The 13045-nt window shown below is 45.6% G+C and overlaps 1 protein-coding gene across 1 annotated transcript in view; it reads right to left on the bottom strand.

Annotated features, from left to right (window-relative positions):
• T265_14466 (hypothetical protein) overlaps positions 1-13045 on the bottom strand; it is a gene marked incomplete at both ends in the record, with an annotated part of 94055 nt that overhangs the window by 24880 nt on the left and 56130 nt on the right. The window contains one exon of the mRNA XM_009173779.1: positions 5700-5781. Within this exon, the coding sequence (XP_009172043.1) occupies positions 5700-5781 (82 nt within the window). The remainder of the gene's footprint in view (positions 1-5699; positions 5782-13045) is intronic.

The raw sequence follows: 13045 nt of genomic DNA on the forward strand, positions 1-13045 counted from the left end.
ACGAAACGCTTGGGTGCTGTCGGTGCTACTCGCCTTCCAGGATGGGGACCGCGTGATCCTCACTGTGCCTGGTTGGAGACACTACAGGAAATGGCTGCCAACCGATGTCAGTGGCGTTCTTGTAGTCAGTTTCTATCTAGATCGCCTGAGTGAGTGTCTGGAGGTGTAGGCAACTCGGAATGATTGTTGTAAGCTTGGACCAAGTCCCTTCCCCGTCCACCTTTTACTCTTTTTTTCAATAAGGCTTTCAAATAGATCATGGTTGTACGGCAGTGAAGCATCGGTGTTGAACACCGATGTCATGCTCTCGATGATGGCGATGATGACGATGATGATGGGCAACAAGGCCGAAACCGACTGACTCAACTAGCACGGCGGAAACTCATTTCCAGCCAAGAAAACTCCTGGCCGCCAATCGAACAAACAAGACACACTGTCCAAGCCTGCGTACTTTTGCTTGTTCAATTGGTATACGCTGGTGAGCAAACGGTTGTCTCGTATGCCACCTCTCCGTTGTTCCAACCCCGACGCATCCACAGGTACGCACTCCCGATAAGGCCCAATTCAAGTAGAGATTGATATCAAGGCCTCCTGTCTTGGTGTGGAATAACCAACTCCATCGAACTGGCAGAAAATCGACTGCCCAAATAAGTTCATTGTAGACACAGTAACCCCGTTTCACTTCATTGTCAATAAGCTTGAATCTTTTGAGACCAATTTCTCTTTGCAACCACATGAGTCACGCGCTTCTACAGTCATCAGTCTCAACTGTCTAGGCCATTCGAAGATTTCACACCGATTATCTGAACCGTACACGAAGCTACTTTTCGGAGAACGGACGGTGTGGGAGAACAAGTGATGCATACAGTTAAGCAAATAACACGTGATTGCCGAATAGCCGACCAGCAACTGATCGATAAATATAGCGGAGGGCAGATGAATTGCATATCAAGTTGGTTTTAACAGGAGCCTCGATTGAATCCCAGTTAAATCTCTCTTCAACTGAATACACTGTTCCATTTCGGACGATATTCGGGGCACCGTCTATACTTTCTTGAATGAAACTACTCATAAGTAGCTGAGCCCCCTCCCCGAAATTATATTAATTGGTTTTAGCAGGAGACGGGACTTTATTTCAGTTGAATCTCTCGTTTGTTTTATTCTGTGATATTACAAATATCGCCCGAAATGGAACAGGCCTGTCGGGGATGTGGCATCACTTACAGGACACACTATTCTACTCTTCCTGGGACAAGTCTTTGGGGGGGGGCTGCGTGGATGGACGTAAACCATCAGCACAAAGTAAATTCTGTATTTGATGCACAACTTTTGGGAGTAAAGACTTGGAAGTCCACTTATTTTAGTGTCCGGCGCGCTTTCACCCTAGAAGGTGCTATCTGTGCTAAGAACCGGGCGAAGTGACTCAAAACGGACTTGGTTACAATACGAACGACAGTGGAGAAGACAACTTGTCTTCACGCGCTTGATAACACCATTTCGGGGCCTGGCTGCCCTGCCTCTCAAAGGAAGAACGAGGGCTGGGATACTGTCAGGGGGCTCAAGCCCAGACAGCAGAAGTCGAGATGCAGAGGTCGGATTCGAACCACGGAACTTCTGGTGAGCCATCTGACGCCCTCTTGTGGATGTTGTATCCGAACTCACCAGCGGTTCTCGTTTGCGAGTGAATTGGCTCGTTTCTGCGCTGTTGTGTTTTTGCCTCGACTAACCAGAGGTAGATAGTAGGCTCGTTTACGGGAAAGTCAGAAATAAAGGTAAAACACCTGAGGCTCTACGTTCCTAAAAAAAACTTTCCACCGAGCTCGCGTGCCAATCTCCCTAACAGCGGGATTGCTCAATAAACTGTGGGCGTGCAAAACCAATGTTTTCCACAGATTGTTGTCGAAAGATTTATGGCGCGGGCGAGGAAAACAGTCCAGTCTGCCAATAAATCACCAGCTGATTGCTGTTTGTACCGCGTAGTGCAAAATCTGTCATAGTTTTTAACCACGGCTTGGCGAATACCGATCGATACATCTGGCCGTCCACTTCGCCTGAGGAAAAATTAACCGAAAGCAGAAAAATCACTGATATTTTGTGAGATGTTCTTTGGTTGAGTGTTACCTGTATCCACCGATCCGAGAAGAGAACATTTCGATTTACTTGAAATGTGTGTTGAATTTTCGAATAGTTTTCAGCAACCCTACGAGTAGTATGTTTCGTCAAGTAAATATGCCTCGAATATCAAACGAGACGGCTTTTTTGCGACAGGATCATTTGAAAAAATGTTATGAAAACGAAGGGTTCAGCTGGATTTCAGTGGTTGTATTCCACCGTGAGTACCTAATTTCCCCCACCAGTGGACAGCTTAATCCGGGCGAAAACGTGTTAAAGGCATTTTCACCGACCCCACAGATGATTACCGTATCTCGAAGTTTCTCGAGTCTTTCAACAATTCACACTTCCCACCATGGCAGGAAGCGGCAAACTTTACTTCATTATTTATTTATTAAGAATCGATGCGATGAGACTCGGTTTGAAGCTCGATGCATCATCGTTCAGAAAAAGTATTTACCCCTAAATCGCTTGGTTTGTTCATGCTGGGTCACTTTCTCTACCTGTCTGTTTAGGATATCTCTAGGGCAGTGATCCGTATTCAATGGTGCACTGGTTACACCCATGGTAGCTGACATCGGACAGTTATTGATTTCCAGATGAGTTCTCGAGAGATTGGAACCGAACCAGAGTCTCATTCTGAAGCTTGGGTGCCCACAGAACTGAGGATGTGCGCTGCTCGTGAGCTCTACTAAAAGAGGAACTGGCGTTCAAAGTTCCCCGTGTTTGGCGACACCAGCCAGGACAGGAAACTTGTGCGCAGGTCACTACGGGACAGAACCCCTTAGTGACCCTTTGGCTCCGACAGAACGGGTGCGTTGCATAGTGTACTTTCAATGTGCTCTTCTTCCAGGCTCCCCAAGAAGTAAGCAGTATCAGATGACGGAAGCGAGACCTCTTGGAAATTCAACCGAGTATGCTCAGAGATGGGGTGAGGTAGGCTTTCACTCCAGGTGACCAGGTAAACCATGACCTTACGTTCAGAACTGAGCAGAATTCAGCGAATATACACACACGTATTTGCAAACTAATTTGGTTTTTCACCTGGAACCCAGCTGAATCTCTCGTTTGCGATGTTCTCAGGCAACTGAATGTGCTGCACCAGGCCGCCTCATGTTTCAGTCGCTACCATATTCGAGATATCGCGATACATGTATATCTTTGTAATGTACTACTCATAAGGTTGCTGAAAATTCAGATTTTGCTGAATTCAGATTCTGTGTGGAGTCTAACAAATATTACTGTGGATCTGAAATTCGACCTCAACAAGTGTTGAAACAGATCGGAACACGCATGCTTAGGAGCTCACTAAGAGTTTGTGAGTGTCAGGGAACAATCCGCGTCGGTATAAAGTACCCTTTTGCTTCCTGAATAGACAATGTGAGATCGAATGTGTGAAAACTTCGCAACTTGTATTCGACTCTTTTGAATCAAAGCTTTGTGAGGATCTTGAGTGACTGAAGTGCATACGTGCCCACGGGTGAGTTGGCGATTGGTGGATTGTTGCTGAAACCTGTGTATAACCAAGCATGCGGGGTAGAGTACTATCAGGTTGTCCCGCGGGGGATTACACCCCTAGTTCATGTGAGTTGCATTCGAGACCGATGGAAAGATTGTTAGTTCATTCGTGGCAGCGGTCATCCATGGAGGTGAAATGTATGCCTGAATGCCGTCCCGAGAAGGAACTTTAAAGAATGCAGGAAGCTGGTAGGTCAACGCTTTTCTTTGGACCTTCTGCTGTATACCATTCGAAAGATCTTGAGAACTCGCGATCGATTTCGGTCGAAAAGTAATTGTTCCTGTCTCCTTCGACTGACGTCCGACGTTGTTGTGGGCGACGTAGATGTCTTAGTAGACGAAGATCTACTTGACGCAGCCCAGTTTGGTACCAACGCTGACAAAAATACCAGTACCAAATTGAGATAATACTTAGAAGCTTCAAGTAGTCACCTGCAACTGGATTTTGGCTGTATTCAGCTTCGTAGTACATCTAATCTAGCGACCAATATTTGAGTGGTGTTCCTATGCTCATTCACTTGCACTTTGATAACTCTCTCGTTGACAAGGTAGCGGCATATGTACTTTTCCCGTACGGAACATACTGGAGAGGCAGGTGATAGGTGTGACTAGAGGGAGCGCGTGTTTGTTGAAGCATAAAATATTCCGCTTATTGTATCCACAACTGACTGGCAACGTATAACGTGGTAAGACCTAACCAAACCGGGGTCCACGTGGCTCTTACAGACCGATGAGTGGCGTCAGTTTCTATTCGAGTTGCCCGAGTGAGCGTGCGGAAGCTAGGCCTATCGGGTATCTACAGCCCTTTTCTTTTTAATTCCCTTCGTTCTTTTGCTTGTCATAGAACTGTGCTCTTGTAGGTTTCTACGATTTTTAGGCAGTGAAATATGGTTTCGCCTGGAATTGTGTTGATATCGATGATGGAAACGAGGATGACGGCGAGAATGAGAAACGTTATGGTGCGAGTGCAGAGCGGACCAAAGAAATGAACCAATTTGATCCCGTCGCTACTGTATCACTCAAAAGCCGCGATCGTACGGATGGCGATAACTTCACTTCACCTTGTTAATTGATCAGGCGGCTATTGATCTGTCCGCCACCATATAAGGAGACATCATCAGTGTGCACTTGGGTGGGTGGTTCCGCTCCTCATGCTTCCGCCCACACAATTTGTGAAGGTCATCCTTGAACTCCAACCTGACTGGCCAATTAGTTATGAACAGCTGTTCGGGTTAGAGATAAGCACAAGCATGAGGAGAGGAACTACCGACCCGAACGCACACTGATGATTTCACCTCTGACGAGAAGCTCACAAGTCAGTTGCCAACTTGGAAGATCAGAACAACAGTCGCTTAACCAGATACCAATCGATGCGTCCGAGCTGTCAGAATTCCGACCAAATGATACCTACTCAACGCTAAAAAGTAATGATTTTTTGCTGTTTTCCCACGAATGCTAAATTAGCAAAGTTTATTCGGGAGACATACTGTGCAGTTACCAGGCTGAAATTCCAAACTAATGTGGAACGAGTTCTTGAATCAATACTTTTTTACTTTTACCGCAAATCTCTTCGTGTTGATTATGGCTCATTCAGTAATCAAGATCTCAGTTAGCAGAATCGACCTTCCAATGCTGAGGTGACAAAAAAGTGGATCGAATTCCTCTCTTTCCTAAGTCGCTATGCGAAAAACAAAATGGTGTGAAACCCATGTTCCAATACCTACTCACCCCAAACACCCTAGTTACGAGGTTTTTTTGCTCTCCGTTCTCAGTAAGTTTACGAAATGACCTGAGTCACCCTTCTAGATATGCTTTAGAAACACCCGATTGCGTCTAAAAAGTACCCTCCTGTTCCGGCAAAACAAAATATTTAGTGACAGTGCTGAGAGGAGATGATGTACGGCTTCAAGTAACCATGAGAAACCTTACGGTAGATCAGTCATCCTAGGACAACTGAAGAGACATTTCGGTTCCAATTCGAGCGCGTTGTTTTTTTTATACACGAAATCGCAGTTCACAAATGGAGGACAGAATGCTGCACGCTGATTGGTCAGTGGAAAATGACTCACCCTTGTCGTCGCACCGCATCGATGAATGTTCAGTTTGCATTGATCCAGTGTGAAATTTTCCATGTTCAGTTCGAAGAAGAGGCTGTAAAGTGAACGCGGAAAGGACGAAATCAGACGGGTAGTCAAGCGTTCTGTCCTTTGAGTTTAGCATCTAGTCAAGAGACCACAAAATGCATTTAACCTATAGCAAGCATAGATTTACAATCAAACTTGCCAAGATAGTTGATGCATTGGTTCCAGTTGCACGACGATCGCTTCATAAGATCCATTCTTATGTACTGAGATTTAATTCATTTTTCCATCCCTTCAGTATATACTACTGATTATTCATTAGATTTATAGTAGTAACATGACACTACTTGGTATTACTAGAAGACATCAAGGTAAGTTTTCTTGGGACTCAAACCGGAATCTAATACTTCTGGAGCACCTCGTGGCAGACAGCGTACCCCCAATACATGGTGATATCCCCGGATTAGCTCTTCAGTTCCTCGTATATCAGATTTGTCAAAGAGCGCATATGTCTCACCTTACTTGCGTGACACCGATAGTTTCTAGATAAGCAGCTCGACTCTTGGGGAATTCAACAAAATCTATTCCCTTGTTTATTGAAAGTGGGTGCAAAATCTGGTAAGCAAGCATCTGGGAAGAGTAAGATGGGTAATGCTGATAGTTCCGTTGGTCCCTTTACGTCCAGCAAGATCTCACTGCTCGATATTAAAACTTTAAAAAAGATCGGTCATATTTTTTTCACCCCAGTGGTCCCATATAGATTATATGTGTACGTTTTGGTGCTTATGTGTTTTTTTCACCACCGATAGAATTTAACGCCTCGACGAATAATCCTAGCCAATCGCCTGACTGGAACGGGTCAAATCACGTGGTAAGAGCCCTAACTTATCACGTTCTAACTGCTTGGTGTCACTTCTGTTCAATGTCATGCAACGGGTAGGATTGGTTGGCGCAAGGTCAAACCGATGTCTCATGCGTTTTCAATGAAAAACACCAATAGTTCTTTTAGTTCCATACACCACTTAGAATGTTGAACTGCCAACCGTGGAAGGACTGTTATGAGGGGAGTTGATTTCACCAATACACGAAGGAAAGAGAGCAGAATAAGATACGATATAAGCAATAGGGACTTGGACATCTGCAAGCCTGAATAGACAGCGTGAATTATTTGATTGCAGCACCAGGAATCGATAGCCAATCAGGGAAGGCCAGACATAACCAAATCGATGAGTGCAGCCAATCGGATTGCAGGGAGGTTCGGGAGCAAAATTCAGACTGTGGATGTGAATTCAAGAGAAGTTCTCTAATAATTAAACTCCAGTGCCCTTGCCAATTGCGAACTAGCAATAAGTAATACAGCCGGTATCCGATATCCTCCAAATGTGAGAAACATTCTGTGGCGTTGGAATATGAGTTGTTCGAAGTTCAACTCGCTCTTAGATTCATGATACTGGTTGGCCCCATCGTATTTAAAATTTCACATGATTCAATTTTTACTTAACATCTACGATTAACGATCGCTCTCTGTTGGCAACTTCAAACCGTCGCCGGTCGGCGTAGCCGGTCCTTGCCGGTTCTAGTCCTGTATTCTCTTCCTATTTTTGATTCCGCACCAACCCAGCCATGAGTTGCCGCAATGTGCATCTCAGTTTTCAAGTCATTCCTTCCAAATATTTTGTCTAACTTCAGATGTATGCCTCTCAACGCCTGACTCTTTAAAAGTTGGCTGCCACTCATAAGCCTCTCTTGATGGTTAGTTTGTGCGCCTCTCCTATTCACAAATGAAGCTATTTGTTACGACTTGATTGCGACACCAAACTCAGAGGAGGGTTTGCACAGATAACTAATGTTCTTAGTCGTATATGAGTCGAACAGTATCACGGAATGTGAGAGGAATGTTTGTTTCCACTGGGATTCATGAACAGCTTTAGATCAGATGTCCCGTAAACATGTGGGTTGTATCTTTGATAAAAAGAAATTTGCTATCCGTCAGCGTTGAAGGTCCCTTATCCCATTGTGGTTGAGCATGCATTCACTTCTATGAGAGAGAAACCAGTGGTGAACCGCTCATGATTTTCGTCGATATGGCCAAAGTGGTAAGAGCGCCCATTTACTGATCGGAAGGCCCGAGGTTCGAATCCCACCTCCGCCTCTCAACTTCCCCTGTCTAGGCTTGGGCAACCTGGCAGTATCCCAGTCCTCGTGCTTCCTTCGTGTGGCATGGCAGCTAGGCGCCGGAAGAGTGCTGCAGCTGAACGCTAATAACTCGGTCATATTAGTGTCGACAAGAAAAAACACCGCTCGTTTTTGGACGGTCCTGTGCTTTCCACGGATAAGACATTCTAGTTGGCCGAGAACAGAGAAGAATCGCGGAACTTGACCTTCGTTCCGAATCAAAACTCATCGGCAGTAGACAATCTTGATCGGATAAACAGGCTTCTTTAATGTAGAGTGGGACAGCTGATCAGGTGCAACAGCGGACCAACTGACAAGGTGCCTCGTGTTACGTATGCCTCTCCAGTTGTTCTACTACACCGAGTTGTTCCAGCGTTAACTTCACAGTGCCCAGACAAGTACGACATCAAGGTTTCTTGGACCCCCCAATCAGTGGCACAACGTACTCATATATTTATGAGTTTTTACCTGTGCTTTTTTAATCAAAGTGATGAGGCGAACTAGTTCTCTAAGGAGAAACCAAGTGTTCTATTTTTTTATCGTATAAACGGAGAGGTTTCTGAAACTTCAGCTCGTTCGGCCCACCTAATGGAAGGCAACATGCATTGCTAACAGCACACGTTGTAGAAACCCAATGTAGATTCAACCGAACTACTGATGCTATGGAAGTAGTAAGTGGTATCGGAGGACGAATTTGGATGTAGACATAATCCACACTAAGACTGGTTTCATGCGCCCACGACAACCAGTTGGGTGCGTCAGGTAAGACGGATGTTGACAACATACTTTTTTCCATCAGCAAATCGGAGTTGAAGAAGAACGTGTCAGGTATAAAGAGTTAGAAAGTTGGACACACTTCGTCCGCGTTTTGACGTGAGTTACTGCGTCAAACAAGCTTCAACGAGTGGCCCAACATCTACTGGCGGGTACTGATTCAATGCAACCCTATTCATTGCACGTAAACACGCAAGTTTGTTTTGCCTGGCTAATTCGCAACTGGTTTGAAGGGGGAACGCTCGTGCAGTGCCCCTCGTCAAGTGTCCAGAGTACTCCCAGGAATGAATCCTGAAAAAAAGAGATATCGTTCTGCCGCTGTTTTTTTTACTGTGGCAGCGTCTCCTAGTGAAAGCACCCGAATATTCTATCTGTCCTACTGATAGGATTGTATATGTGAATCCGGGAAATGTGCCTCCAGAGCTATTGGAATTTCCGACATCGGTACTGTGAACCCTGCTGGATCCGTGGCTTCCGGGCCAGAAACGAATACTGACGGATGGACGCTGCGTAGCTATTCGATGTTGTTTTCGGCGCTAGACGCCGAATAGCAACAGAGGAAACTACTCGACGGCCCACGACCTTCCAGTTCGGGCTCATCAGGTAGTCGCGCAGTCCCCGAGTTTCCGTCAACCTCATGATCAACTTGAAACCAAGTTGGACTGTTCGTCAGAATTACACTCATTTGCAAATAAATTTGGTTTTCACGGGAGACTTAATCAGATCTCTCGTTTACGATATTCTGCAACTGAATGTGCTGCACACAGGCCGCCTCATGATTCAGTTGGCACGATATTCGAGATACCGCAGTATATTTTCATACAGGAAACTACTCACAAGGTTGCTGAGGACTCTTCGACAGCCCACGACCGGTTTCGCCCTTTATGGGACTCATCAGGTAGGCACAGTCCCCGAGTTTCCGTCAACTTTATGTTCTATTCGAACACAAATTGCACTGTCTTTGAGAAATACACTCATTTGCAAGTCAATTTGGGGTTTTCACGAGAAACTCAACTGAATCTCTCGTTTATGATGTCCTCCAGCTGAATGTGCTGCACACAGGCTGCCTCATGATTCAGTTGTCACGATATTTGAGATATCGCCATCTCGAGAAATACACTTATTTGCAAATCAATTTGGACGAAAATATGATTTAAAAAGTGGATTTCGGTAACCGGAAGAGAGGAGGAAAAGCGGTAATGTCTTTGGGAAGATAACATATAACCCAATTGTGGTAACCTTCTTTCATTGAAGGTTTCTTTGACCGTAGCTAGAAGGCTTTTAAAATGCAAATTCCACATGAAAACTTCCTGAATGTATGCACTTCTGAGTAGTCCACGAGCACGCATTTTTGCTTGAGCAGAGGCGTCTGAGATTTGTTTACGTGTGCGCGCATACACACGCACACACATGCAGCGCACACCGCAATTTTTCATGAACAGTTTGTGAGAGTCGAGTTTTTTCACACAGATCGAAAGATAACCTGGTCATTCGCGCTCAACAGGTCAAGCATTTGAGGTGAGCAATGAAGATGTGGCAACAGAGGTTACATTCCACGTCGTCCAGTGCGCGCAGGCTTCGATATCGGGAGGATGTCCAAAATCTGGGTCGACTGGCCATTTGGTCCGACTTTCAGTGGCTATTGATCCGACCTTGACATTTATTGGCCTACTATGTCTCTGGTGAGCGAATCCACTAGCTATGCATTCGTTCGAGCGACCAAGCCGTCAATTTTGGCTAGAACTGACCTGCCAAACATCGAATCGAAGCGCCCACATGAAATTTCCTGACATTTCCACAGGGGGCTTTTTATATTGCTGACAAGAATTTTCACGGCAGTATTGCATCTTCACGCCCACGGCAGTTGCGTTTTGATACGACCAAGGACGATCAAAATAAACTATAGTTTTACAGGAGACCCCCTTGAGGGCTGCACTCCAGCGCGTTAACCGACGTTTCCCAGGTGCCTCCGTGTGCCTTAGGTCAGTGTACGAGAAATTCTGCAAACACATTTTAGAACGACGGCAGCACTTTGTCTGTTTTATTGTTTGGACGAATCATTCTGATCGGGATGGTTGGCCGAGTTGCCGCCCCCCACGCAGCGCGGTCGAAAGGATGTGGCCGAGTCATAACCCGAAGTTAGCGGGTTCAAGACTAGCTCAAGTTTCTTGCGATGCACCCTGCCCGCCTTTTTGAGGGGAGACACTGACAAACGGCAGAAGCTGAAGGTTGATAAAATTAGCTGTGTCCTTCAAGATGATCTCAGCCTTTGTAAGTTTTTTTCAAGTTGAGGGTAGATCTCCTGGTGTTCAAAAAAGCACTCAGACCGATTCTCACGTTCAAATGAGGTATCACCCTATCACTGAGGCCAGCTTAACTTGAAAAGCCGCTCTTCCTGGGAATTATCAGCAGTGCGCATTTCATAAAACTCAAACAGTTTTGAACGCACGACCTTCAGGCCAGTGGTTAAATCATTTGGCCACGATAGGTTGAACGGCAGTGTCTAATGCGCCTGTTGAATAGTGACGTCATGCTGACTTCCACTGCAGCAGTTGGGTGGCACTCCATTGATAGCGACCAGCAAATCTCTATCGAGTTCCCATTGTTTCATTTAGACATCAAAATGCGACTGCTATCAACCGCTGAAGCAATGACATCATGAATACACACTTTGCGCAACCGTCCATGCATACACCTTAAGAAAGCGCAGCAGTTGCTAACCTCATTGGGGGACAGCCAATTCAAACAGGCAGCACAGACTACTGAAATCGAAAATAAAAATTTCTGGAAAGCCACCATTTTTAATATTGAATTCACTGTTATATGTACATACGCTGTCAACCTCTTCCCCTAGTGGCTTGGATGATCTTGATTCTAACTCATCTCCAACTCCTCCCGTTTGTAAAATATTTGCGACATTAGAAAGCAAGGTGCCCGACGTCCTGATTGATCCCCCATCGGTTGTTGGCTTCTTCGACAAACCGGGTAACAACCACGTCGCCAATCAAAGTGACATTATCAGCGACCTGTCGCCAGTTCAGTTTCCCTCCTAATGTGTGCAGTACTGAACCCTGCCGTCACCTGGTTGGTCAGTTCAAGGTGGTATCAGCTAATTCTCTACCTGGTTGGTTGGTTGGTTGATTCTTGTAAATCAGAAGCTCTACCGGTGAACGCTATGTAATCTCTGTCATTTCAAGTAATTATTGACGTGGTAATTCAGACCAAACCACAGCAAAACTCAGGCACACATTTGACGCGTTCTTTTCCAATAAAACGAGGCTCCGAAACATCACAGGCATTTATTTCAAAGTGGGTAAAACCTCCGGTCGATGCTCTGAGCATCGATTTTGGCAACCATCCATTACACCAAGTCTAGCACAGGTAGTCGTTCAGTTCAAAGTTGATTAACATTTCGTGATAAACAGACTGGTCCAGTCGTTCTTCGATGGCACTTTCCTACTCCACTAAAACGTATAAAAATGACATTTTCTTGGGAAGAAACGTTTCTTGAGGCAGCCGTTAGCAAGGTCATCCAGCCTTCGTGGTCAATGATGATAGCTAAGCGTTTGACCCGGGAGGAACTTGATGGTATCATAAATCTTGGGTGCTTTGTTGCCCAGTGAAAAGAGGAAAGTTAAAGAACAGGCGGTAAAATACCGATTGTCCGCTCGATGTTGCTTGATTTCAGTCTGCCACCCTGTGAACGTCCCAAACGCAGGTAAATGCAGCACTGGGGGGATGATGAAATCATGAAGTTCACCAGTACCGACGCTAATCAATAGTTGCCTTGGGACACAAAAAGTAAACTATGGTAGTTCACAGTAAGTCAGTAGAACACGTAAGTACGGACACGGGTGTATTGTGTACACGCGGCCCACTTTCGTGGCGGGTAAGCCAACAACTGAGTCATGCATCCAGTCAACCCACAGCGCTCACGTGAGCCAATCAATCGGAAACGCACCCAATCAGCAGCCACTCAAGTCACACGCCAGATCGATGGTGGAACGACGAACGGACACGCACACGCGCAAACTCTCTGACACACCGAAACAGCTACCGCAAAACCGATCCACAGTCATCCGCACAAGATGACTGGAATCTCTTTGGTTGGTATTCAAATAAGGTCCTTTATGAGAACTATGAAGCAAGCGATAAGTCCACAAAAAGACGGACGTGCGGCTGACACGCCGGGGGGTGTTCCAAAGCGGAGAACCCACACAAGCTATTCGTTTACCCCAGTAAAAAAGTCTCCGTCAGCTGTCGCTTGGTGACCGACGTTTTTCAGTCCACTGATGAAACAGCGACAGTTGGATATAGGTTTCCAACCTTTTTTTGGTTCTATCAATTTGCCGGATCGTGTGAAATCTCATCTGCAGAACACGGGA

Source organism: Opisthorchis viverrini (assembly GCF_000715545.1).
Source record: "Opisthorchis viverrini unplaced genomic scaffold opera_v5_201, whole genome shotgun sequence".
In the NCBI taxonomy this organism is placed as follows: domain Eukaryota; kingdom Metazoa; phylum Platyhelminthes; class Trematoda; order Opisthorchiida; family Opisthorchiidae; genus Opisthorchis; species Opisthorchis viverrini.